Source organism: Pseudochaenichthys georgianus, chromosome 24 (genome assembly GCF_902827115.2).
Source record: "Pseudochaenichthys georgianus chromosome 24, fPseGeo1.2, whole genome shotgun sequence".
NCBI classification, from domain to species: domain Eukaryota; kingdom Metazoa; phylum Chordata; class Actinopteri; order Perciformes; family Channichthyidae; genus Pseudochaenichthys; species Pseudochaenichthys georgianus.
Window position 1 is genome coordinate 24,320,276 of NC_047526.1, and position 24,348 is coordinate 24,344,623.

Genomic DNA, 24,348 nt, shown 5'->3' on the forward strand with positions numbered 1-24,348 from the left:
AATTCGTTTCAGCCAAATAACTTTATTTGCTGTCATGTCGCAATTGAAACCCAGAGGAACCCACCAATCTGTTCAGAACAACACGATTGGAAAAACAGAGACAGGACACAGGCCGTTTCCCAGGTCACAGCACGTTTCTGCTTATGTAGCAAAAACTGTGGCTTTAAAGGAAATGTCTGTGTTCACCCTCAAGAATCACAGTCTGTATACATTCTTAAACAAAGTGTGTGTGTGTGTGTGTGTGTGTAATTAGGGCTTGTGCTGAGCAGTTATTCTTCCAGTGGCACCGAGTCACCACTGTTTCCCAGAACCAAAGTTTCAGGAACAATTTTTTTTCGGACAACCACATCATTCCTCTCTCGTGAGTCCATACAAAACAACCCAGCACAGTATCTGCTGGTAATGGACAGCAATACTACTGCAGTTCTATCACGAACTGCTTTTATGAGCTTTTCGCACACTGAAGATATACTTTTTTTTTTCATGGAAACTAGTAACACTAAAACACACTGTGATCAATCTAATCTTGCAATGAGTTGATCAGCATAAGAAGTAATCCCATGTTATGTGCACAACGGATTAATTGTTACATTTTTCATGCATAAATGTCAGAAAATGCTTTTTCTCTTTTAAATCATATTAAACTGATTATCACTGGATTTTGGACTGTCAAAACAAGACATTTAGACATCGTGCTAGAAACTGTTATAGACATTTGTCTTTTTTATGTACGATTATTCAAGAAAGTAATTCGTGTTTATTGATAATAAAAGCAAATAGTTGCAGCATTAAAATGTACAATGTACTTACCTTCATGAGATGTTGGTCATTTATAGGAAATTCTTTGACATACCCACACAAAATGCCTTACACAGACTCTACCCAGCCCTCCTACACACACTCCTATTAAAAAGAGGGTCGTCCAGTCACGGGTATCATGGCTGCAGGGTCAGGAGAAATGCTGTTTGTGGGCAATGAGGGCTCTGTACTTGCCTCGGCTAACCTGATTCCTGTGTCCAGTCATGCTCTGTAATCTAATATGGGATCACAGGAAAACAATACAATAGGTTTAGTCTCTCTCAGCTCAGTCCATTAGGCCATGCCATGAACTCAGAGGCATGCCAAGAATACCAGGACCAATCAATTTTAGCTAGATAACGCACTGAAATGCTGAGGGCAAAAATAACAATCAGCTGTTTTGTACTTCCATGACCCAGCACCTTGGAAGTTATGGGTGTTGCACTGTTTTAAATAAAGTTTTTTTGTCACAACAATTTCTCACCAAAAAAACACTAGAATCTGTGGTTTGGATAAGGAGTGACTAAGACAAGCTTTAAAGTTGATAATTCAAAATTGTGACCTAATAAAAAATGTTGACAGGCCTGATAACAAGGAGATAATGCAAGAATGTTATGATGCAGCTTCACATATTCATTGCATAAAAAGATGGCTGACTCAAAAAAGCAAAATAGCAAGGCCAACCAGGAACTTGTGACCAATCTGAAGAAAAAGAGTAATAGCTATCATTTTAATTTAAACAGAAATGTGACTGTTCTGGCAATGTGATTTTGCACAAGACTGTGGCAAGAAGCTGTTACTTCCACTTGTGCACCTCGATCAGAAACCACATCCGTTTGTCCTGTGGCCAGGGCTATATTTACTCAACTGTCCAACCAGTTGCTATAACAGAGTAAACAAAGTTGATCCATCTCTATTACACACTGTTAAGGACACTAGGATATTGTTGCTGCACCCATAAATCCATAAATTGTTATTGTATTATGCATGAAACTGTAGTGTAATCCCTCACATTTGTAACATTGACATATGGCTGAGCACTGCCCCCTAGTGTGAGGTTAAAGCAATGAAGCGGTTATAGAAAAACATGTGTGAAACATGAGAAAAAAATGTATCGATACTTACAATATTGAGCGCAAAGGCTTTATTACAATTATTTTTAAATTAAAATAGATTATTCCAGCTTCATTGGAGATATCATGGTCATTAATTATAAACTATACACTATCTACCCATGTATGTGCATTACTTCATTTAAGTCCATCACCCATTGATTAACAGGTTTAAGGAGAAACACATTATCAAGTCCTGTGGGAAACACAAAAACACTTTATTCCCTCATTTCAGTTGTTACTAAAAATATCCAAGAGGCCATTTGAAGAGAAGGGAAAACAGACCACAAGGAACCATGGGAGTGTTGTGGTCCAACCAGCTGTAGCATCAAAGCCTGCACACAGAAAGGTCTCTCAGAGAGCCTCATGTTTCCCAGCAGAGGTCGTCCTGTTTTAGTTTGTTTCTGAACTTCTGGGTTTCTCTAAGAAGCTGCAGGTTGTTGTTAGTGGGCCTGCTTTTCTTTCCTTTCTTCTGAGCCTTCACAGGAGAGGGAACAGGAGGCCTGATGCTACTTGGCTTAGTGGTTGTAGGATCCTCAGACCCAGGATGGGTCAATTGGTGGACCTGTGCAGGAGCCAAAGACAGGAAACATTAGATACCTACAGAGTTAGGGATGGAGATCAACTCACACTACAAATACATATGCACCAACAGGTCTGTAGGAGCCATATGTTAAAATGTATAGTTTGATATATTTGAATATTATAATCCTTTGTTGTTCGTGCCATTATATCATTTATTTGAACCAGCCGTGTGAAATTGACGACAGACGACCGCAGCTGTTCGTGATTACGAGACGTTATAGCCGACGGCAGCTGCTGGTGATTGGCGTGCGTGAGGAGGAGAAAGAAGCACAGAGCAACCTCGTTTTTTGACCTGAGAAAATATGTGTTTGTATTTGATACCTTTTTGTTTAAGTAAAGAGTCAAACAAACTATCCTGAGACGTATCTTGTCCAAGTCAAACTTATTTGCTACCTGTGAATCGAATTTTGGATTACTGGAACTACAAGGTCGATTGACAGCTAATTGGTCATGTTGGTGAACAGCTAATCAGTCCGTGAAATAAGACATTTTCTTTTACGAATTTGCACTCATGTGGCGCAAGATGGTTTCATGTTGCGCACAGAGAGTAACGTCAAAACCACAAACACATCATGTCCTCTTTGTGGGTTCAGTTTTGGAGAAATGTCATGTTAAGTTATTTAATAGACTGTTAAAGTGGAATTGTGTGCTTGGCAACAGCTTGAGTCTATTCCTACTTACTGTAAGCTGATATCATTCACATACACGGCAACAGGAAATAAACTACGAAACTGTTCATGTTTACAGTGATATGGTCTCTAGTCAATGTTTTATTTTTAACACAAATTGAATTTCATGGACTGAATCGGCAGATCAGACTTTTAAAAGAAATTGGCATTAAAAACCAATACTGGACATATTTACATTTCTTTTGGCATACAAGACTTTTGCATATCTACCAAGCCTGCCTCTGTGTTGTGGTGAGTTATGCTTTACCGTCTGCTGGTGTTTGCGGAGTTTAGTGATCTGAGCTCCCTTCTCCTCCATCTTGGCGACCAGCCTCTCCAGTTCTCTCTGCAGATCCTGCATCTGCTCGCCATGTTGCATTGCATCTATCTGATGCACCAGCTCCTGATGCTCACTGACAACAAAAACACACAGATTACCAAATGTTAAAGAAAATGTTAAACAGTATAACAAAGCTTACTTACAAGCTCATTTGTCCTAGCTCGTCCTGCAGAGCGAGCAGCAGGTCAGACAGCGAGCTAAGTGACTCATGCGCTCGTTGGGGGTCCCTGTCCGGCTTGTCACAGGTGGTGGAAGATGGAGAGAAGTCCTTTTGGAGGCTTTTCTTGGCCGCACAACCAGACCTTTGCAGAGCGCTCACTCGTTCACACAGCTGGGGCTGATGGTGCTTCATCATGTGAAGGATACTCTGTATGTTGGCGTGGACTGAATGGCTCGGGCTGGTCGACTGCAACAGGAATAGAAAATCAAATTCAATTCAATTAAAAAAAAGGAAGAACATTATAATATGTGGTTTGTTATTGCAGAGCATCAGAACTGACTTACCGTTCCTGCAACAAAGGGCATTATTTTGTGCCTTGGGCCGCTCGGTGATGCCAGCTCTTTCTCTCTGGAGATATTCTGGAGATATAAGACAGCTGTTATCATTACTATGTGTAAACAACTTTCTTTCTCATAAGATGAATACAGGCAGTTATTGAGTTTATCTGTAAAAAAGCTACCTTGGTGGTCTTTTTTGTTTTCTTCTTTGGCTTTATTTCTTCAGTTGTTGGCAGAGATAATCGCAAGTTGGTGTTCAATTCCTTCTGCAGCTGAGGAGGTGGCAATAGTGGCAACACATTAAAGTCAGTCTTTTTAAGGTTGTGTTGGCATTTAACCATTATTAGACAGTGTAACTTAAAAGCCACTAGACATACAGTATTTTATGATTGCATTTTTTTTAAACTATTGCTAACTTGTTCTGCCTTTTGTGCAAAGAAATGTGCAAATTTGTTTAGCTGATTGAAAAAGTGAAGTGTGTGTGGACTAACCTCGTCTGCTTTCACTTGCACAAGTTTACGCTCATGCTCTTCATGCAGGAGTTTTTGCTCCAGAATGGCAAGCTTTGCCTGAAAGAGAGAAATTGCATTCAAATAATAATCTTATCACTCAGCTTCTAATGATCAGTGTTTAGACAAAATGGTAAAAATGTGAATTACCTCTGCCAGAGTTTGGGTCAGACTCAATTTGATACACTCTGATTCTAGTTTCTCCAGCTTCTCACACTGAGATTGGGAGTTTGAGCTGCTTGGCCGCTGTTTCTGCAGTGAAGCCTTGAGCGGGAGTAAACAGAGATTATATAGACGTAGTAATATACATCCAGAAATGATAGGAATTAATAAAACACAGATTATGATTTTACAAACGTTTGGTACCTCTATCTCACCTAAAAGAGTTATTCAAATCTTGTTTGAAAGATATTGACCCTGTTTTCCACACTATATTTCTCTATATAATATTAAGCCTGTTTTTTTACTTAAGAGCCTTAGTGGTTATTTTGGTCTGTGCAGTTTTAGCTTAGCTCTGCAAATCGCGCTTCATGCCTGTATGAAAGCTATTTTTGAAAGAAAAGTATTAGTTGAATGTTTTAATTACCTGATTCTCCTTTAGGGCATACCTCTCCTTCTTAGCATTTTCAACCATCTTCCTCATGTAGTCTAGCTGCTTCTCAAGAATCTTACATCGAGCCTCTGCAGACTGCAGCTTTGAGTCCAACTCTGTTATCATGAAAACAGATACAACTATTACAAACACAGAAAAAAACGTTGCATTTGCCGTGGCCATTCTCTCTGACGCCTTCATCACTTACCTTTCCTGCCAGAGTTTTCTGTCTCAGGCACGCTGGCTGCTGTTTGACTGGGTACTGATGCCGTGACCTGTTGATGCTTCTGAACATCATGGGAATATTGACTATAGCTCTTTTCTGCTTGCTTCCTCTCCAGCTCCAATCGCCTGATTTTCTCCTGGAGGGTCTTCAGTGCATCAACAACAGCTGAAAGAAATAAAGGTGGACTTAAAATTGTGGAAGGTGGATATAAATATAACTCATTGTACAAGGTAGCTACAGAAAAAAGTATTTCCCATACCTGTGCTGTCAATATTAGCTTTGGTCTGAGACCCTCGAGGGCTGGTTATCTGTGGGTCCATGCAGATTGATGAGGGAGCCTGAAACTCCAGCTGTCTTGCTAGTGATCGCATCCGGTCTGGAGGCTGGTAATAGCTCCCAATGTAACTGTTTTTGGAGGGTGAGTCCAATGTCTACAGACAAAAGGGCAGAGAAGGTTAATCAACGAATAACTGTTTGGTCAATACAAAACAAGCTATTAATAAGTGCCTATTAAAAGTTCCCACAGCCCAAGATGAGGTCTAAGAACATGTATAACTAACGTAATCCAAGCTTTCTGCAAACGTTAACATTACGGAAGCTAAAACCAACCGTTCTGTTTACAAATAACACTTCGATAATAAGTTATCTTATCAAAAATCAGTAAAGCCCTTTGCAACTACCCTCTTGTAAGCGAAGCTCGATAAACATATCCAACAAAATCAGTAGAAAAGCTCTTTCAGATAACCTAAAATTAGCAGCCAACGCCGGTTTGGCGAAAGTAAACAATGTTAGAGCTAATTTGTTAGCAACAACCGCAGCTAACGGATGATTCGTTACCTGGTTCTGATAAGTCTCCATTTGGTGACATGAGGTGTCTAGTCCCTACACAATAATTATATGTCTATATATAGTAATAATATTCTTCGACTGCTTGGTTTTTATGTTGCAAGCTGACTGATTTCTTCGAGCCACTCAGTTGTGCTGCTGTCACCGACATGCAGTCCGCACTTTTTAAATTTCCCTCCTCTTTGCCGCCTTCATCACATTGGTTCCGCCTTCCCTGTTTGCTTCCTTACCGACGTCCCGTTCCAGTCTCTCATTCTTTTTAAACAAGATTACCACAGACTGTATTTTAAAGATATCTGATAAAGACACCATGATACGTTATTATAATACATCCGAAAGTAGTCACCTTCCACCATAAACAAACAATTCTAGGCCTTCAGGCATTTGGCACTGATTCAAACTGGCAACTCTCCTAAGGATGCTTGCAGAAAATAGATGTTTGAGATTAAATGTCGTGAAAGCGAAAGCCCATTGTGTTTATAATAATACCCTTACCTAAACCTAAATCTAAAACCTTGCGAAAACCTTTGTCAGAAGTAAAACATGGCTATAGCTAGGATTGTATATATTTTAAGAGTATTGCATGAAGCATTTATTGAAAAGAACAAGTCTTTTAGACAATTTCTAGAGACAATGCTGAAAAAGTAACTAAAAGCCTTTTTTGAGAAAGTGTTACAAATGCTAAGTGTACACGGAGAAAGCAATCCCCCTAAAGTTGAGGTCGACATAGTATTGTATATTATCCAGTGTTCATTTGAATTAAAACATGGCAAATGTGACCATGTTCTCTACCACATAAACACAAATCTCAGGACATGACCTCAGTGTCTGCAGTGACAGCCTGGATTAAAATAAGTGTTTAAGAAAGAACCCCTCATAGACTGCAAAATAGGAAGTTGAAATCCAAATGTTATGCTGAGATGTCATCATTCTCAACAACAACATAATAGTTGAGCGTTCTTGAAGCAATCTTCTGATCATTTATGATTGTCGGTTAGTAAAGTGCCTTTGGCCAGTAAATTACTTAGTCATTCAGTAAACATTTGCACAGAATTATGCAAATAGCCTGCTGCAGCTAAAGGCTGCAGCAGGCTATTGCAGTATTTCTCCTGCACCAGGAGAAATACATATTTTTCTGTAACTCTGGTTCTGTATTTCCATTCCTCTGCAGGTTTGAGCAATGTTTTTCAAAGTTTTCTGTTTGCTCGTCTTGCAGAAAATCACCCTTGTCGATAACAAAAACTTGCATGGCATCCGTATCCAATTTTAACTTCTTACAGATAATTGTACCTGTCTGTGATACATTTGATTAACTATTTTATATTTGGATGAAATACAAATATTTGTTGAATGTTTTTTAAAAGGCATTATAGTTCAACGATAAATATATACATTTTAAATCTAAAATACTTCTTCATAGTTCACATCTAATCTCACACATTGTATATTATTTTAAATACTGTAGTCATGTGTTTAAGACTATATATGCACTAAGAGTTAAACATGTTCTCCTTTGTGAGTTTATTTGTGTGTGTGTGTGTGTGTGTGTGCGTGTGCGTGCGTGTGTGTGCGTGTGTCTGTGTGTGTATGTGTGTGTCTGGGTTCTGAAATGCATTTCAAATAAGCAATTTTTTCTTGATTTGCCTTTGATATTGTGTTTAGGTCAGGGGTTACTTTCATCTAATTAAATTGTGTGAATGCATTTTTATGGGTATTCTGTTAGATGTTGCAAATCTTTTCAAGACACTTCTTATATCTTTCTAATAATTTATTTTTTGTTGATATTTCACAGTACTGAGACTATATGTCTTAAATGTATTCAAGGGACACATAGGCCCAATGAAGGGGTCCATGTCTTGTATACATCGTTTGCTGAAAAACACATTTAAGATACTCTAGTTTAGTTCAACACAAATGAGGGTAATTATCATATGAATGGAAATGTACCACAACAACATATCTCCCTCTCTCTATCAGTCTCTCTCTCAGTATGTTCTGATAAACAAGAAAGGGGGGGGGCTGCTGCCCGCGAAATGTATGACGGGAAATGTAGTTCTTAAGTGCCACCATCCACAAGACACCTCGAACGAAGAGAACTCAACTCCCATAAAACCTTCCCCCGCTAGCTGGAAAGAAATCTTCAACCAATCATTTGTCAGAATGTCACAAGGTGCCGCCCTATAATTCCAAGGGTCTCGTCTCATTGAACATCCTGTTCTGCCAATCAAATGTTTACCATAAAGTTGTTGCCTCCTGTCGTTTCTTCCCTGGGAACTATGCCTGGGACTAACGTTACTGGTCAGTGCTGTGGCTGCAAGGCGCCCCGTAACAGAAGACCTGCACCGGATAAAGTGAGTATTTGAGAATGACACTTTTTGACTCACAGTGAAAGGTTGATGTGTAGGAATGTTGTTTTGACCGTGGTTCTTGTGTACTTTTACTGCTGTCTTTGTTAACGGGCTGCTTGAAAACCTTGACACGAAAGGAAGAAAAGAGCAGATTAAATGGACTCACTAACTGACAAGTTAAAACAACCTCAATTCATTGTTGTTCAAAAGTATGTGCAATCATTCTTTAATTCATCATAATGGTGGCTTGTAACATCAATATAGCGTATGTTAACCCGGCTTGTTTTTTTGGAATTTGGTATCCGACCAAACATTTGTATTTTCAACATGCTGTATTTATGCCAGAGCCTGTTTTTTTTGTGGTAAATACCCATGATTGACAGTCAACAAATCCGATAACAAAACATGGTATGAATGGCCAGGTTTTTAAATTAAATATTCCCTTTGAAAATAAATATTTATACCCTGGTGGTATCTATACATTTGGATTTAGTGTGATGTCAGTGTGTTGATGTTTGACACCGAATGACATTACATGTGCATGCCTTTTATAAAGATAGTTTTGTTCATCCTGTGATGTAAACAATTTCATGTCTTATTTTTTGCACAGCCTTTTGTAAGACAGCCACAAACGTTAGTCCTACATCAAAAGATGGAAGTGCAGGACCGGGAGTCTCTGGGGCGATGGGAAGAGCTCGGCAGCCGGGATGCCATCTCCAGAACTGAAGCCATGGAGAACATCCGCCAGGACGTCATGAGGAGAGTGGAGACCATCAGACCCATTACAACATTGGCTCCAGCATCGAAAAGCCCTCTTGAAAGTGACCTGAATGACATCCTGGCTCACCTTCTCATGCTGACCAAGCGCTGTCCCTTCGATGACGTCAAGGAGCAATGCGTCCGGATTCTACAGGGCGTCCAGGTAGGAGATTCATACAGAAAACAATGACACGGTCAGCTTCCTGTTCTATGTTGCTTTAAGCTGCACCAGGCTGTCATATGTCCTTTGATACTAGTGCCAAAGGTATTGTTCGGCTGCCATTCCTCTCCTCACCTCTTCATAAGCATTGTGGCTGAGTCAGGGCGTAGAGGAAACTCATTGCATGTTTAGTCAAGTGGGTTACATTCAATGGCACGATGAGAGACCATGAACTCATTAACACTCAAACACTAGAAGAGCCAAGCATTTGCCAATCGAGCCCTCCACTACATGCATACACGCACAGAGAATATGTACACGGGTATAAGATGGGTGTAACATTACATGGAATATGTACAGCCTTCTAACATCAGTGTCAGCAATATCTGTATGCCACGCAGTTTTTTTAGGGTGTATTGCAGATGTGTTGGTAGGGTGCAATTTGGATTCAGGTCACGGCTTGTAGCTGCATTTAATTTTGTATGCATGCTGGTTTTAATTCTTTCTGAACCAGCCTTATTGTCTGATCTGTGCTAACACTGATAAACCCCGAAAGAAGTAGACCAGCCTTTAAATACATTCTTATTCATGATGAATATTTTTATGATTAACAATTGTGTAAACGGTTTTCATTTAATAGATTTTGTCAGTCAAAATTACCCCTTGCAGAGAACAAAAACAAATATTAGTCCAGCTTGTAGCGTGGTTTAAGCTGTGGCCTGTTGTCCTTAATGAGTCCTCTTATAATCAACAAAATTAAGCCTGACTATTTTTGATGGCCTGCCATGGTGTTATTCTGAGGAAATAGACTGTTTGGCAGCGGCATTAATTCCTGTTTGTGCGGAAGTGTTTTTGGAAGATGCAGGAGAGGGGCAGGGAGAGATGAGAGAGGGAGAAAGCTGCTTTGCAGGTTTAACAGTGCTCCGCAGTACACACCGTCTGGTATTTTTGAATTATGCTAAGCTGCATTTGCTATGGACCTGCCAAAGGGTGCATTTATGAGCCCAATGGGGCAGTTCATGTTGTTCTGGTCCCACAGTTGAACACCCCCCTGGCCAACACACACACACACACACACACACACACACACACACACACACACACACACACACACACACACACACACACACACACACACACACACACACACACACACACACACACACACACACACACACACACACACACACACACACACACACACACACACACACACACACACACACACACACACACACACACACACACACACACACACACACACACACACACACACACACACACACACACACACACACACACACACACACACACACACACACACACACACACACACACACACACACACACACACACACACACACACACACACATACACACACACACCTCTTTCTCATGTTGTCAGGGATGGAAGGGGTTAAGGGCTTGGGCTCAGACAGACCTCTAATTCCGGCAGATCCGCTGATTAAAGACAAAATCTTTGAAAGCACAGACGGTGCTTTCCTCATAGCGACCCCCTCCTCTCGAAGAGGAAGCCCCCCTGACTAGTGAGAATAACGTCTCTTAATACTCTCGGCTTTGAGATGGCCTGGAACCATGTTTTTGCCCAATGTGTATAATATTCTGCACATTTCTTCTTGGAAAGTAAATCCAATATTTATTTTTGTATAAATTGGAATGTCCGTGGGTAGAGTGCTTAATTAAAACAAATACATTTCAGGCACACTGGTTAAAAAAAGCCTTTATTAATATGTCCTAGTACAAAAATAGGGCTAATGCGTATGACATGCTTACACAAACTTGGGAGAACAACACTTTTCCTTTATATTGGAACTGCCCAAACATGTCTCTTAATTAACATTGTTGAATCCATAAAAAAAACACATTTTGTTTTTACAACAAGGCATCAGTACCCCAAAATACATCTTTTTTATAGGACAGAGCTAGGCTAGTTCTTTCTCATAGTTTCAATTTTTTATGCTAATCTAGGGTTACATGATAATGGTTGTTTCCTTATAATTAATGTTCAAATAGAAGAGTGGTTTGGACAGTTATCCCCCGTCTTGCTCTTGGCAAGAAATCACATTATATTGTACAACTGTTTATTTTATATAATATGCAATGTTTGTTTTACATGCTGCTGCAACGAAAACATTTGCCAATTTAGTATTAATAAAGTATATCTTGTCTTGTCATAGAAGTGGTTTTCCAAAAATGTCGATTATTTTTCTTTCTTTGTTGCAATAATAGTTGCACATGGTAAAATAGAGTTCAGAAACGTCATCTGAGGCCACAGGCCGTCCTCCGCGCCTGGCTGTTGCCTCATTTGCCTTTTTTGAAATCTGAGTCGTTGCTTGTTTTTCAAGGCACGCTGTGAATATGCAGGTCAAGCTGTGTTCACACAGTTATAGGAATAGGCGTGTGGGTTTGAATGTTTGCCTTGCTATGTTGCCCCAATATTTCGGAGTCCTAAAGGTCACAGGGTCACGGCTGAAAATAGGGTTATATGTGCGGGCAAAGGTCTGGTTCCCACATGTTGTCTTTGTGTAGGGATCTACTGGGGTGAACATACGAGGGTCAAAATCACTTACCTGTGCAATCCTGCATGTACGGTCAGCACGCCGAGACAGAGGGTCATCCTGGGACTTGTAAAGGCGGTTGACCTCGCTGAGCTTCATTGAACTTTAGGAATTCATAACCATGGGTGAAGACAAATGCATACAAACCACGAAAGAGACAATAGTGAGTGTTTGTTCTGAGTCTATGAAAGGGGTGGGCAGACTCCATCGTCCCTCTCTCTCTCCGGTCACCATGTTCCCTTGCTGCATGAAAGGAGCCCAGTCTTGGGTAACTTGACAGAGACAGAGAGGGGTTTCTTTGTGTTATGTAATTACTCCATTGAGCCCTCCACCCTAACTTGAATTTGGAGCCACTCTCAAAGTTCAACCTGTTGTGATTCAGCCGGTGCTGCCTATATTTTGAGGATTTTTCCCATATCTGCACCCTACAGGGATGACATTATGTACCTGTAGAGAAGGCACAGTAAATACCAACTGGACTTAGTGTCTCTTTGAATTTGATTCAGTCCACTTCTGAGTCATTTCTAGGTATCCTTACATAACTGCAGAAAAACTCCAAGATTTGAGGCTTGTTCTACAGCCAAGTGTTACTTATCCTAATGTCCCAATACACAATTCAGCATTGTACAGAAGTGCATAGCCCCAGTTTGTGCCTCTCAAGTATTATCATAACAAACTAAGCCACAGAGCTAAGCATCGGTTATCTTGGCAATCTTTCAAAAAACCAGTGGGTGTTTGACAACATTAAATGCATTTCTAAACGTATTTACAGAATCCTCAAAGACTCCTTTGTCCATAGGGATTACAAATATTCTGTATGCTGTGCAGCAAAGATGATTTTTAATCTCATTTTGACTCCTATTTATGTTTCTTTTACGTAAAAAAGATGGTAATGTTATTATAAATGATGTGAAACACATTTATATTTTCTTTTATATTCTACAATATATATCACTATTGTTTTTCTTCGATGCAGGCAAAGGTTTTCGATGTTTACGTTGCTCCTTATTCTTTTTACTCATACTTATTTAGCTTATTTGGGACATTCAGGAGGACTGAGCAGCCCATAGTAATAAACACATATGTGTGATTAATTAAGTGAAACAAATTCCTGGATCTGGCCTCCTCCCAGAATAACCCAGAACACATTTCTGTCTCCACATGGAAAGTTTGGGAGGGTCTCCAGCGCCCCAGATATGACCTCTGATATTGATCACATTACTTTTTAATGATTCATTAATTAATCAGGTGCATGATGTCACTCATACAGATTGTAAGGGTGTGCACTGCCTTCAATCTGTGTATCAAGGTCCAGATAAAGCCTGAAATATGTGTTGCTGGATAATCACTGTAATACAATCATTTGAATTGGACTTTTAAATGTTTCTACTATTTGATGTTGTTTTCATCCCTTCTTTCTGATTGGTTGGTGTCACGGTGGATTTCTGTTGCAAAGCCTTTCCATAGGTGGCATGCTTATGGTGAGGCTGTATGGACACACTTGACTAAACAGGATCGTAGAGTGTTAAAGTCCACTCTTACTGTCCCAATGACAACTTCTCTTCTTTCATGTTTTTGTGCATGAATGTGTTTATGTATACTGTATGTGTCAGGGGGTTTGTATGCATGCCTCCAGTCCTCTCCGGGCTACCTCTGCTTACTCTGTAAATAAAGTGAGGAGGACCCATGGAGAGAGAGTCTTGTGGTCTGGACAGGTCGGCTGGATTATGGGCGATCTCAGCTCGAACCAGGTCAGACAAACTGCATGTCGAGGGGGGAGAGAAAGCAGCAGCAGCAGCACAACAGCAGGCAGTGACCTTTAGCACAGTAAGTGTACAGTGCTCCGTGGATATGGAGGACGTGATAGGGAAATAAATCTGTGGATTTACAGCTGCTGGGCAGAGTGATGGGTGGATATGGGACGGGTTGGACTGTGTACAGAGTGTGGGATGTTCAATCTCACTAAGCTGCATGAAGCTTTATGTGGCTGTCATATTGTAGCCACTTAAGGTTTTTCTATAGCCTACTAATTCTAGCCTCTCTTAATATGAATGTTTTCGACCCTGCTGATGCTGAAACTGGTGATCATAGCTGCTCTTCTTTGATGCATTGTATCTTCTTTTCTGATGCTTTTGTTAAGTTATTGTTCAATTTTGAGCCATTAGAATGTTTTATAAAGTATTTCACACATTTCTTTAGCTTCTCGCCAGGATGTGCTGCTTTTGTTTGCTTTATATCACTTAACTGAATACCTTTTGGGTTTGACAGTTAGACAATAGATTTTTGGAAACTGTTGTGGACATTTTATAGACCAAACAATTAGTTATTGGATTGTTCTAGTGCAGTAGCAGTTATATGTTTCAGCCCTGGTATAATTGACTTTATCATCATATTGAGTGTAATTCTTTAGTCTCCCAAAAGTGTTAATAAAACAGAGTGATTGGCTTTGCAATTTAAGATATGAGTTTAAAACAACCAATAATGAATAAGTCTATAATGCATAAGTCTCAATTTTTGTGTGTAGTTGACTGCATAGAAAAAAAAACTTTACAATACAACATTTTGACTTTCCAGCACCAAAATCCAGTTTTTCCAGGATAAGAGAGACCATTTTCTAACATGCTAGGAAAGAATACTAATACACAAGCCCCCACTTTGATCCTACAACACAGACGGAGCCCCCCCCCCTTCCAGCCAGTGCAGCATGCTGTAGACTCAGGAAGACTGGTGAGGAGGGGGCATGTGGGAAGTGTGCAACTAGGTCACTGTCAATCCTGTGGTAAGCCTGAATAAATGATTTTAAAAAGCCCCATCCTCCATGTTTATGTCATTAATACAAGTTAATTAAATGCATTCAACACTTTCCTGTAGGAAGAAAACAAGGAATATGTAAGTTGTTCCATCGTTGTTGTAACAGCTGTTCCTATAAAACATGTTAAGGCTGTTATCCTGTCACTGAGCGCTGGGTATGAGCTTTTGCAGAGCCCAAGCAGTCGTCATGGTACCAATGGCATGAGGTGCAATGATGGGGTGGGTTGGTTGAAACCGTTACTTCGGGGCCGGGGTGCTGGCTTGTCTGCAATTATTTCTGGCAATGCTATTCAGGAATTGAGAGAGGGAGGGAGATGGAAGAGAGTGGGAAAGAAAGAAAAAGGGAACGTTGCAAAACACGATGTCTACACACTGGAGGTCGAACAAGAGTCGGGGCGGGGGGAAAGGGATAAGGGATTGAATAAAACATGTAGTCGTACGTGAGGTGAGGAGAAACGACGGGCAAGATGGAACAAACACTGGAAAACGACTTGAACCCCAAGTCTACGAGCCCCTAAATGAGAGAAATCCTCCTCCATGATATGTTAATAATCAGGTCACTTTGTCACTCAAGCCCATGTTCTTGCAATTCTCCCTGCCTTGCAGTTGTTTTCCGTCTGATCAAGCGTACATTGCAAGGTTCAGCTTGTCTCACCCACACACCCCGAGACTGTGGAAGAAGAAGGAGGAGGGTGAGAGGGGGGAGGGTGTGGAGGGAGGAGGCGGTGGACAACAGTAACAAATAGCTGCAGGAGGAGGTGGGAAAGGAATAATACATTCTCTGAAGGAGAGAAACACACACAGAAAAGGCACGTAAATAAAAGAGATATAGATCCAGCCGATCAGGACAGAGCGCGAAAAAAAAAAAAAAGAAGCAATGTTTTTGCTGCAGGTAGAGCAGGATTTACTGTGTTGCTCCTATCCGAACAGAGAGATAGGGTGATCACATGGTGCTGTTGAATAAACGAGGCACGCTCTATTCCTCTTATTGCCATAATGTGATATTTATAACGTGCATAGCGAATTAAAGTTCACAAATTATTTATAAGGGAAAGCTTTCCGTCGCTTATTTAGTTCCCCGCTCATCTCACACAACTCTCTCTTTTCAGTTGGCTTATTGTTGACAGTAGAAACTGAAGCTTTATTTGACTGTAGAAAGCATACAAGTCATTCTGGCGGCAACATGTCAAAGAAACATGCTGATTTAACACATTTCCTAAGCAGGAGGCTGTCGTAGCATGAACACCACAGGAGTAATGATAACAGCGAGTATCTCCTGGTATTGTTTCCGTTGGCGAGCTGACATGATTTACTTTGACACTAATGAAATGGAGCCATTTGTTATAAATTACACCTGTGCTTTTCCTGCTGTGACTAGTCAAAGTGCCTGCTGTGAGAAAAGGTACAGTATACTGACCCTGTTTTCTTTTGGCAGCAATAGACCATTTTGACATGACTCAGTAAATATACAGGTGCAACTAATTACAAGAATGATTTCTGAATTCCATTTAGCAGCTTCAGTTTATTGGGATACGAATAGAACAGAGCCATCGTTAATGATATTAGAAACGCCTGTGCTTTGCCTATCAGGTCAAGTCCAAACCTGGTATCCAAATGCTACATCTTTTTTTTTTAACAAAACCTTTTGAACTTCTCTCTCGAAAGCTATTTTCTTTCTCACTTAGCACAACTGTTTCTGTCACTTTGTGTTAACACATTAGGGAAGCTCTTGCTGCTCTCTATGAAATCAGGCTTTTAATCCGCCAGTTACTTTCTAGATTTATCAATCAATCGTTTGGTCTAATAAAATGTCACCCAAAAAAAATTGGCCATCTCAGTTTCTCAAAGGACAAGATGAGGATTTTAAAAACTCAAAAGATATATAGTTAAGAAATAGAATGCAGATAATTACTTTTTTCTCAAAACAGTTGGCAGTTTTCTTTTAGTCGACTAACTAATCGCTTGGTCGACTAAAATGTACAGCTCTACGTTTAGTACTACTTTATTGATGGATGCTTTAGGCCTGTATGCAGCCGGAGAGGACAACTATAGGCACTACCCAGACAGGAAAAAACTCGTCAACTTCCATCGTATTTCCATCGAACAAAATACATCTCGCTGATATTGAAGTGGCTGCATATCATCCCACTTGCCTCATAAACTCGGCCCCTGGTCTCGGACACTTTCATCTATCAACTTGCATGCCATCTGTCCAGGATTAATTTGATCAAATTCATAAATGAATGATGAAGGTTATTGTCCAGTGGAGGCAGTATTTGAAACAAAATCAATGCATGCCTTTTATCCTGCAGCCTCTTAATGCTTGGCCTTTTACTTGATGAAAAAGATTCGCCCGTTGAGTGTTGTCATCATTCCCACAGCGTATGGAGGCCCTGAAAGCAGCTGCAGTTCATCTGTGTGGACACAAGAGGGCACTCTGCACCTGTCTGTAGCTTCTGCTCTCCTCTCAAGTTGCTGGAAGGGAATTTTCCATGCACTGGGCTAAAAGCATGAAATGTTCTGCATGATTTAAATCTGTTCCTTTTGCCGTGGTCACTGGGCGTTCATCGTGTGTGTGTGTGTGTGTGTGTGTGTGTGTGTGTGTGTGTGTGTGGGTGTGGGTGGCCTAGTGGCACTATACTTGTGGGGACCTAAATCTGTTTACACAGTCACGTGTGGGGACTCGCCTCCCTTATGGGGACAAATTGGAGGTCTCCATGAGGGGAATCATTAATTTTATGGTGAAGACTTGGTTAGGATTAGGGTTAGGCATGTGTTGGTTAAGGTTAGGATAAGTCTCCAGGTGTGTGTGTGTGTGTGTGTGTGGTAGGTATTGTAGTGAGCATGCAGGATTTAAAGGCATCTGTGGGTCAGGTCACAAAGCATGAATAGCTCAGTGGCTGCGGTCCAGGCCACAGTCTGAGGCGGCCCCTATTAGGATCCCAACCACACAGGCTCAACACCAGGCTTAACCAGCTAGAATACACAAACAAAATATTAGGGACACTCGCTCCTGTTTCCTTTGGGAGATATTGTGTAATCAGTGATTCACACCAATCCAAATCCAGGTGAAATGCTTCTTTATCGCTTTACCCACTGTCTGCTTTTGACCTGGGTAGAAGATGGTACTGAATTACAGTAGTTAGTCAAGAAAATCAACAATTTCGATGAGGTAATAGTTCTTTATGTCAAGTATCGTGCAAACATGCACACATATATCCAGGTTTTGCTGCTCTTTTTCTGCTTTATATCATTAATTTCCTTTAATTTGGACCACTGATTGGAAAGATTAAGCAATATTAAAGCCTCAAATTGAGGTCAGGGAACATGTGAGGGACATTTTTCATTGTTTTGACACCAAAGATGAATGGATTTATCCAAATAATTGTTAACGGATCCAATTGGTGCACCTCTAGCCAACAAAGGTTTATTGGTTTTGGGTGTTAGACTTCCATAATGGGTGTGTACGTCTGAATTAATGAGTCAATATTAGAAATCTTGATTTATTTACTTTCACTAACATTGCTCTTTTTCAGTGTCAAGCCAAATATATGATTGTTTAGACTTCTCTGTGAGATTAACTGCCTCAAGTCTGGAAGGAAAACATTAAACATGCATAAGTACACACACAGTGCTCACCTCATTCAGTCCTGACAGGACCCCACACTTTGAGACATGAACTTTGCTGTGGTCAGCAGCACCCGATGGATCGTTTCCCCGTACAGGCATTGTGTGGTGCGGCTCACCAAATGGGGTTGCTTCAGTTCACCAAGTGCCATGTTGGCGTAGCTATGGTGTTGTTTCAGTGTGTGTGGTATTGTTTCAGGCACAGTGTGCAGTGGTATTGTGCTCTCTTCTCATGGGTATTGTCCCGAGCTGATGTATGTGTTTATGTTACAGGCCAGTTTGTCAGGACGGCGACAGTTTCACGCTATGGGACCGCCGCATTCCCACAGTCGCTCACCTCTGACCTCTGCACTTTAGCTAGAAATAAAAAGTGTGTTTTTAGGTTAGACGGGGAGAGAGAATGTGTGTGACAGTTTGTGTGACAGACATGCAGTGTTTATAAAAAGTGGTTACTTAGGGTAACACTCCCTCATTGAGAAATGTGTCTGCCATGAATCTGCACATACATGCACCTTAATGTATGAGGTTATGTGGTGTCAAACACATACATATTTACAGAATTACATGTTTTATTTATATCTTAATCGAATGAGCAATGTAAGATGCATAGCCTTTTCAATACAGTCTACCATTGTATGCACTCAAATGAAGTCAAGGTCTTTAGAAAGTTAATCAAATTTGGATTGAGGTCAGATGACTGACTTTGCCTGTCAAGAATAATCTACCATTTCACCACAAAGAGAATATAGCTTCTTCAAAAAATTCAATGCAGACTACTTTTATTAGTCCCCCCTTCCAAAGTCAATGTCAAATGATGTCTTGAATGTTTGTCCTGCTGCATTGTCCTTAAATCAGGCTGAAACATAAACTAAATGTACTAACATACATTTGAATATCAGTACACATGTATTTAATATCACAGATTAAAATGACAAATGCTATTATAACATACAATACTTCCTGTAAACTATATTTGACACATTCAGTTAAATGGTATTTATGGTTGTAGGCTGCAGCCAGCTGTCACTGAGCCTCTAGTTTTGTAAGTGTAACCAGATACTCTGCCAAAATACTTTTGATGATATTGATTCACCACACTGGCAGCCACACAGACACTTTGAGGATCAAGATGAAGCGCTAGAGATGCATTTTCATCCTGCCGTCGACTGACGGAAGAGAAAGCCTGGCTAATATCGACAAAACATTTTTGACCAAATACATAATGTGGGGATTTTTTAGGGGAAGAATAGTTCTGCTGTGTGAAAATATTAATGCTAAATAACATTTTAAGAACTGTTTTACTGGTGTGGACTTATTGGCCAACAAGAAAAAAGCATTGCTCATTTGTATTCAAAAGTCAATAAGCAAAGAAGGTCACGCTAAAATAACTATAATCAATATTTTTGTTTTGATTGATGACCCTACAGAGAGTTTTAACCTGAATCTGCAGCTTCTCTGCTTTTATAGTGATGCATTTATAAAGTATTTGTTGTTATGCTGCCCGCCACCACACAACTTTACTGTTTTCATTGACCACCCAACGTACTCTACCTGCTCAGTGGCAAACAGCAGACCAAGCGACTAGCTTGTAAACATAGGGCAGCTAAAGTGTCAGATATTTCCCTCAGGAGTTTGTAGAGACCAAAAACAGAGCTGAGAGAAGTGTGAATAATGGACTTACCAATGGGCCAGAAAGCATGACTCCAAATGAATGACAGTGTTGCTCTGTCATTTTTGGATGAGTAAAAAGGCAGCCGTTTGCTAAAAGATTCGCAATACCAGCTGAATAAAATTGACAACATATCGATGTTGTGTGTAACGTCTCCCCTTCTCCCCAAGTCGCCCTAAAAAATATTATTTTCGCTTGTCAATGATAATAAACCTCATGATAAGTACTTAAATATAAGGATATTATTAGCTCTCTACAACAGATGCAGCCAAACATTGAGTGTGTTACAGATGATAACCTCTACATGTGGGTTGCATGTGGCTGGTTAGGATGTTTGTCTCACTTTGTCCCTCCTCTGTGTGATCAGTGAAACTTGGAGGTGTGTGTGGTCGCTGCTTGTGTCTAACCTAAAGATGCTTTTGTTCCCCTTTTCTTTCTTTTCTTAACAGTTCAACGGTTTTAAAGTTCATGCCTGAATAAAGAACGGAAACTTAATTCCAAACGTGCAAAACAAGTGCACAGAGTTGTTTACCCTCCTAACACTCACACATTCGTACTACATGTTCCGAAAGAGTAATCGGAAGCGATACCCTTACATCATGTTGCCACACACACACACACACACACTCTCTCTCTCTCTCTCTCTCTCTCTCTCTCTCTCTCTCTCTCTCTCTCTCTCTCTCTCTCTCTCTCTCTCTCTCTCTCTCTCTCAGCACTCCATGTTCTGATGGCACGTCACCCAGGCACAACACTTTTTATAACATCTTCGTCACAATAGTACATGCAAGTATTTTTGTCATTCTTTACTGACTTGTTTTGCAGGAGTCAGGTTGGATAAACGCTGGAAGCACATCGTGTAACTTTGTTCTTTGTAAGCTGAGCCCTTCTGACTCAAGGGCCTTATAGGAAAATATTGATGTTTTGTTGTTTGCAGCAATAGTTGAAGTTGTTCCCTCCTTTTCGAATTATTCCAGATGTTGGCTTAAGCCACTTTGATGTTTGAAAGAAGATGGCTTTTTGTTTAACTGTTTTTCCACAAACGTTCTATTCTTTATGAAAAGAAATGTGGATGTTTGATTGAGATGTTATCTTTGAGTGACACACATGAAATGCATCTATATACATATGTTCCCCAGAAGAACATTGGATACAAATCTGGATGTTTCTCTTCCTCTGGATGACTAAAAAAACTCAGCAGGCTTTTAAATAAACGTGACAGGGATTCTTATTGTACAGTATGGGATAACAGATTGACAAATTGTGGTCTATCGCTTTAAACAAAAATGTAATTGCTCTGAAAAACATTTACTTGGATGGGTGGGGCTGAACTGCACCTGTTATGTATTCTTCGTGTTGACGTTATAGATTGTTTCATAACATGTTTTCTTACCTGCTGAAAATGTAGGAGTCATGCAGTAGGATGACTGAATTATGGCAGCAGTTGTCAAAGTTCAGAAACTCCCAAAGGTCCTCGAGTGTTCTGCAGAGGGTCTCCACTTCACCATAGTTCAGGAAGAAATACAGCATTATTACATTTAAGGGACTCACAGGTCAACAACAGTTCAAATGGACTGGATAGAAATGTGGACTATTGTTGAGGATTAATATTTAACTTATGACCTGTAGAAGTCTATTTGGTGGCCCAGCAAACAGAAATATGGATCTGTATGGAAAGGAGGTCCTGCCCTCATCAGAGCATTTCAACCAGGGCGTGTAGGCTTACTGTGAGGGTGCAGTATGACTCTGACACAAAGCAAGAATGGACCCCTCTTTGAAAATACCAAGTATAATCTCTGAGGGCCAAAGAGCACATTAGACGGAGATCCTAACAAGTAGAAATATTGGGAAACAATGCAATCCTTTGTTTGATACACAGTACAGAGGTTGGACTGGATCTAGGTGAATGAACGGGTACAGTAGTCTAAAGCAGAGACAACGCTGAAGAGAAACATTAAACAGACAGGGATGAAGTAGAGGAAACAACGAGGGACAAAGAAAGAACAAGATATGTTTTGGGCTGCAAAACAAAAATTGCAATATCTTCCACATTACTGAGAAAACCAGGCTAGACTACAGGGAAATATAGTGGAGAAAAGACAAGATTTTGACTGGCTTTTAGAGAGCTTAGAGGTACAAGAATAGTTGGGGCCAAGCTTGGCTAACCACTTGAGGGAACAGAAGTATCTAGGCCATGGGGAGATCGATGGTGGGGGAGACAAAGAGCAACTTCTCTGTCTGGTTCCTGAATAGTCTTTGCTGGCAGGTTGCCACGCCTTGTCTGTTCCTCTGTAGATCTTCTAATCATGTTGCAGTAAGCAGTCGGGAGGCCCGTAGGAAACCAGGCATGTAAAGGTTGGCAACCGACCAACACAAAAATATACACAAACCCTCGAGTCACTCAGTCAGCTAATTTTTTTTTACTGCCTCCCTCTTTTTCCCCAATGGGGATAACGGCCTGGTAAATATCTCTGAGCACTGAACTAACATCAGCTCTCCCCGACATCAAACATTAATTTCAGAAATTGAGAAAAGGAGTCCATATCTGCCATAAGAAACGACCCCCTCGTGACCCGCGTGAGCTTTTCTCCCGGGACATCACTCAGCGACAAGCCCTCAGTCGCTTATTGGTCTGTTTCAAGGGAGTGTCAGTGGCCCATTGGCTAATTATCTCGTCACTTGACGTCAGGAAAGAAGGAGGAGGGGAAGGAAGGAACTCTATAAGGACCCCTAGTCACAATCAAATCTCCAAAGCAAACCGACCCGGTGATTAAAGGTAAAAACACTGAAGTAGTTTCATGTGTTTCTCCAAGGCAGTTCGGCGCTGCTAACCGTGCTAGCTCAGCTTGTTGCTCTGATAACTTAAGATCCAGACGTCCGTGACTAAAATCCTTCATCAGGTTAAATATAGTTAAAAAAATACCAATTGTTTAGCATTAAAGTTCAAGAAAGGATGGTTTGCGGGTCTTTTCTTCAATTCCTGTATGATTTCATATCGCAATATATATATCGCAGGGGGGGGAAATCGCAATGTCAGTTTTTTCCAATATCGTGCAGCCCTAATGTCAGACGAGAAAGCTAATGTTAATGTACGGTAACTTATATAACATGTTTTCCCAAAGTTCAGCCAGTTAGCAGGTCAAGACGTTGACACATTAGTCTGAAGCAGCAGCAGTTTGGGACCAAACCAAGCTTCAGAAATATGTAGATTTAGCTTAGTGGGAAAAAAGGTGTAAGATTAGTGGCGAATTCTTCCCATATTACAGTACATATTATTTATTGCACTTTAGAGGTAATCAAACATGTCAACATGTTGTGCCTGCCAGGCTACTTTGCCCGTCTGTAATTTTCTTTGTCAGTTCTGTGTGAGTGTTTATTTTCATCTGCATGATTTGCTTTTTTGTTGTTGCAGTGTCACGTTACAGCAAAGTCCACGCTGTTCTGTTTGTTTCTGCTGTAAAGCTAGATGGATAAACTAACAGTGGTCATGTACTGTATTTGTAATACAGTACATGACGGAGCAAGCCACAGTGCAAATAGTTGTTTTTAGTCAACCAATGCCCAAGTGTAGTGATATTTACTTAAGACACCAATTTAGAAACTGAAAAAGATACTTAAAGCTCAAGTTTAAAAACCAAACTGGAAAATCTCCCACTTGCATTACTAATGTAAGTAATCCTTTTTAAAACATTTGTATGTTTACAAGTATTGGCCTGAATAGCATTAATAAGATAAGAAAATAACTCAAATATCAATAAGGATTAGCTAACGAAAATCAGTAAAACTTGTTTTCAGTGGCCTGTTGTAGCAGCGACCTAGTTTGTCTTTCCCCATATAGTAATATGGGTCAGCATGACTCGATTATATATGGAGGAAGAAGTTAAAAAGATCAATTGTTGAACCAAATAACTTCTGTGAAATACCAGGCGTTTCTGAGCGCAGGTGTGTGAAGGTGAGCGTTTATCTAAACATGCTGTCATCACTCTCTTGTCTCAGTAGTTGTTCTTCTCCTCATACATGTGAGAAGAAGAAAACAGATGGTGGAGCTCTAACCCACAAGCTTGTTTTCACTTCTGATGCGATGTTGCCTTCGTGGTCACCACACAATGATACTCTGTGATGGCTAGTCTCACTTGTTGATATTGGAGATCTGAGCAGATAAACTGCTTACAATAAGGGCCGTGTTTGCTCGAGATTTCCCTTTTGAGACGTTGCAGGAGTTGT

General features: G+C 40.4%; 2 protein-coding genes across 5 annotated transcripts in view; one reads left to right on the plus strand and one right to left on the minus strand.

Annotated features, from left to right (window-relative positions):
• Nucleotides 1–2,106: 2,106 nt before the first annotated feature.
• cep57l1 (centrosomal protein 57, like 1) lies at nt 2,107–6,662 on the minus strand. Of its 4 annotated transcripts, none has more exons than XM_034076093.2 (11): nt 6,405–6,662; nt 5,588–5,759; nt 5,311–5,493; nt 5,097–5,218; nt 4,661–4,774; nt 4,493–4,570; nt 4,184–4,273; nt 4,008–4,082; nt 3,647–3,909; nt 3,432–3,576; nt 2,107–2,475 (listed from the first exon to the last, which is right to left on the minus strand). In XM_034076093.2, the coding sequence occupies exons 1-11, from the start codon at nt 6,426–6,428 to the stop codon at nt 2,275–2,277; spliced, it is 1,467 nt and encodes a 488-aa protein (XP_033931984.1). In that variant the 5' UTR covers nt 6,429–6,662; the 3' UTR covers nt 2,107–2,274. The 4 variants fall into 4 exon arrangements, with proteins under 4 accessions (XP_033931984.1, XP_033931985.1, XP_033931986.1 ...); XM_034076094.1 differs by lacking the exon at nt 6,405–6,662 and adding an exon at nt 6,166–6,394; XM_034076095.1 differs by lacking the exon at nt 6,405–6,662 and adding an exon at nt 6,009–6,096.
• A 1,761-nt stretch (nt 6,663–8,423) lies between these two features.
• The window catches only part of sesn1 (sestrin 1), a 49,975-nt gene continuing 34,050 nt past the window's right edge, over nt 8,424–24,348 (plus strand). The window contains exons 1-2 of the mRNA XM_034075946.2: nt 8,424–8,525; nt 9,133–9,444. Of these exons, the coding sequence (XP_033931837.1) occupies nt 8,451–8,525; nt 9,133–9,444 (387 nt within the window). The 5' untranslated portion in view covers nt 8,424–8,450. The remainder of the gene's footprint in view (nt 8,526–9,132; nt 9,445–24,348) is intronic.

Bases quoted from the DNA above. Each gene is read 5' to 3' on its own strand.
- cep57l1 (XM_034076093.2), bottom strand. From the start codon at position 6,428: ATGAGAGACTGGAACGGGACGTCG. The intron at 4,571-4,660 runs GTAATTCACATT...TCTCTCTTTCAG, and splicing joins TGACCCAAACTCTGGCAGAG to GCAAAGCTTGCCATTCTGGA. The intron at 4,274-4,492 runs GTTAGTCCACAC...CCACCTCCTCAG, and splicing joins TGCAAGTGAAAGCAGACGAG to CTGCAGAAGGAATTGAACAC.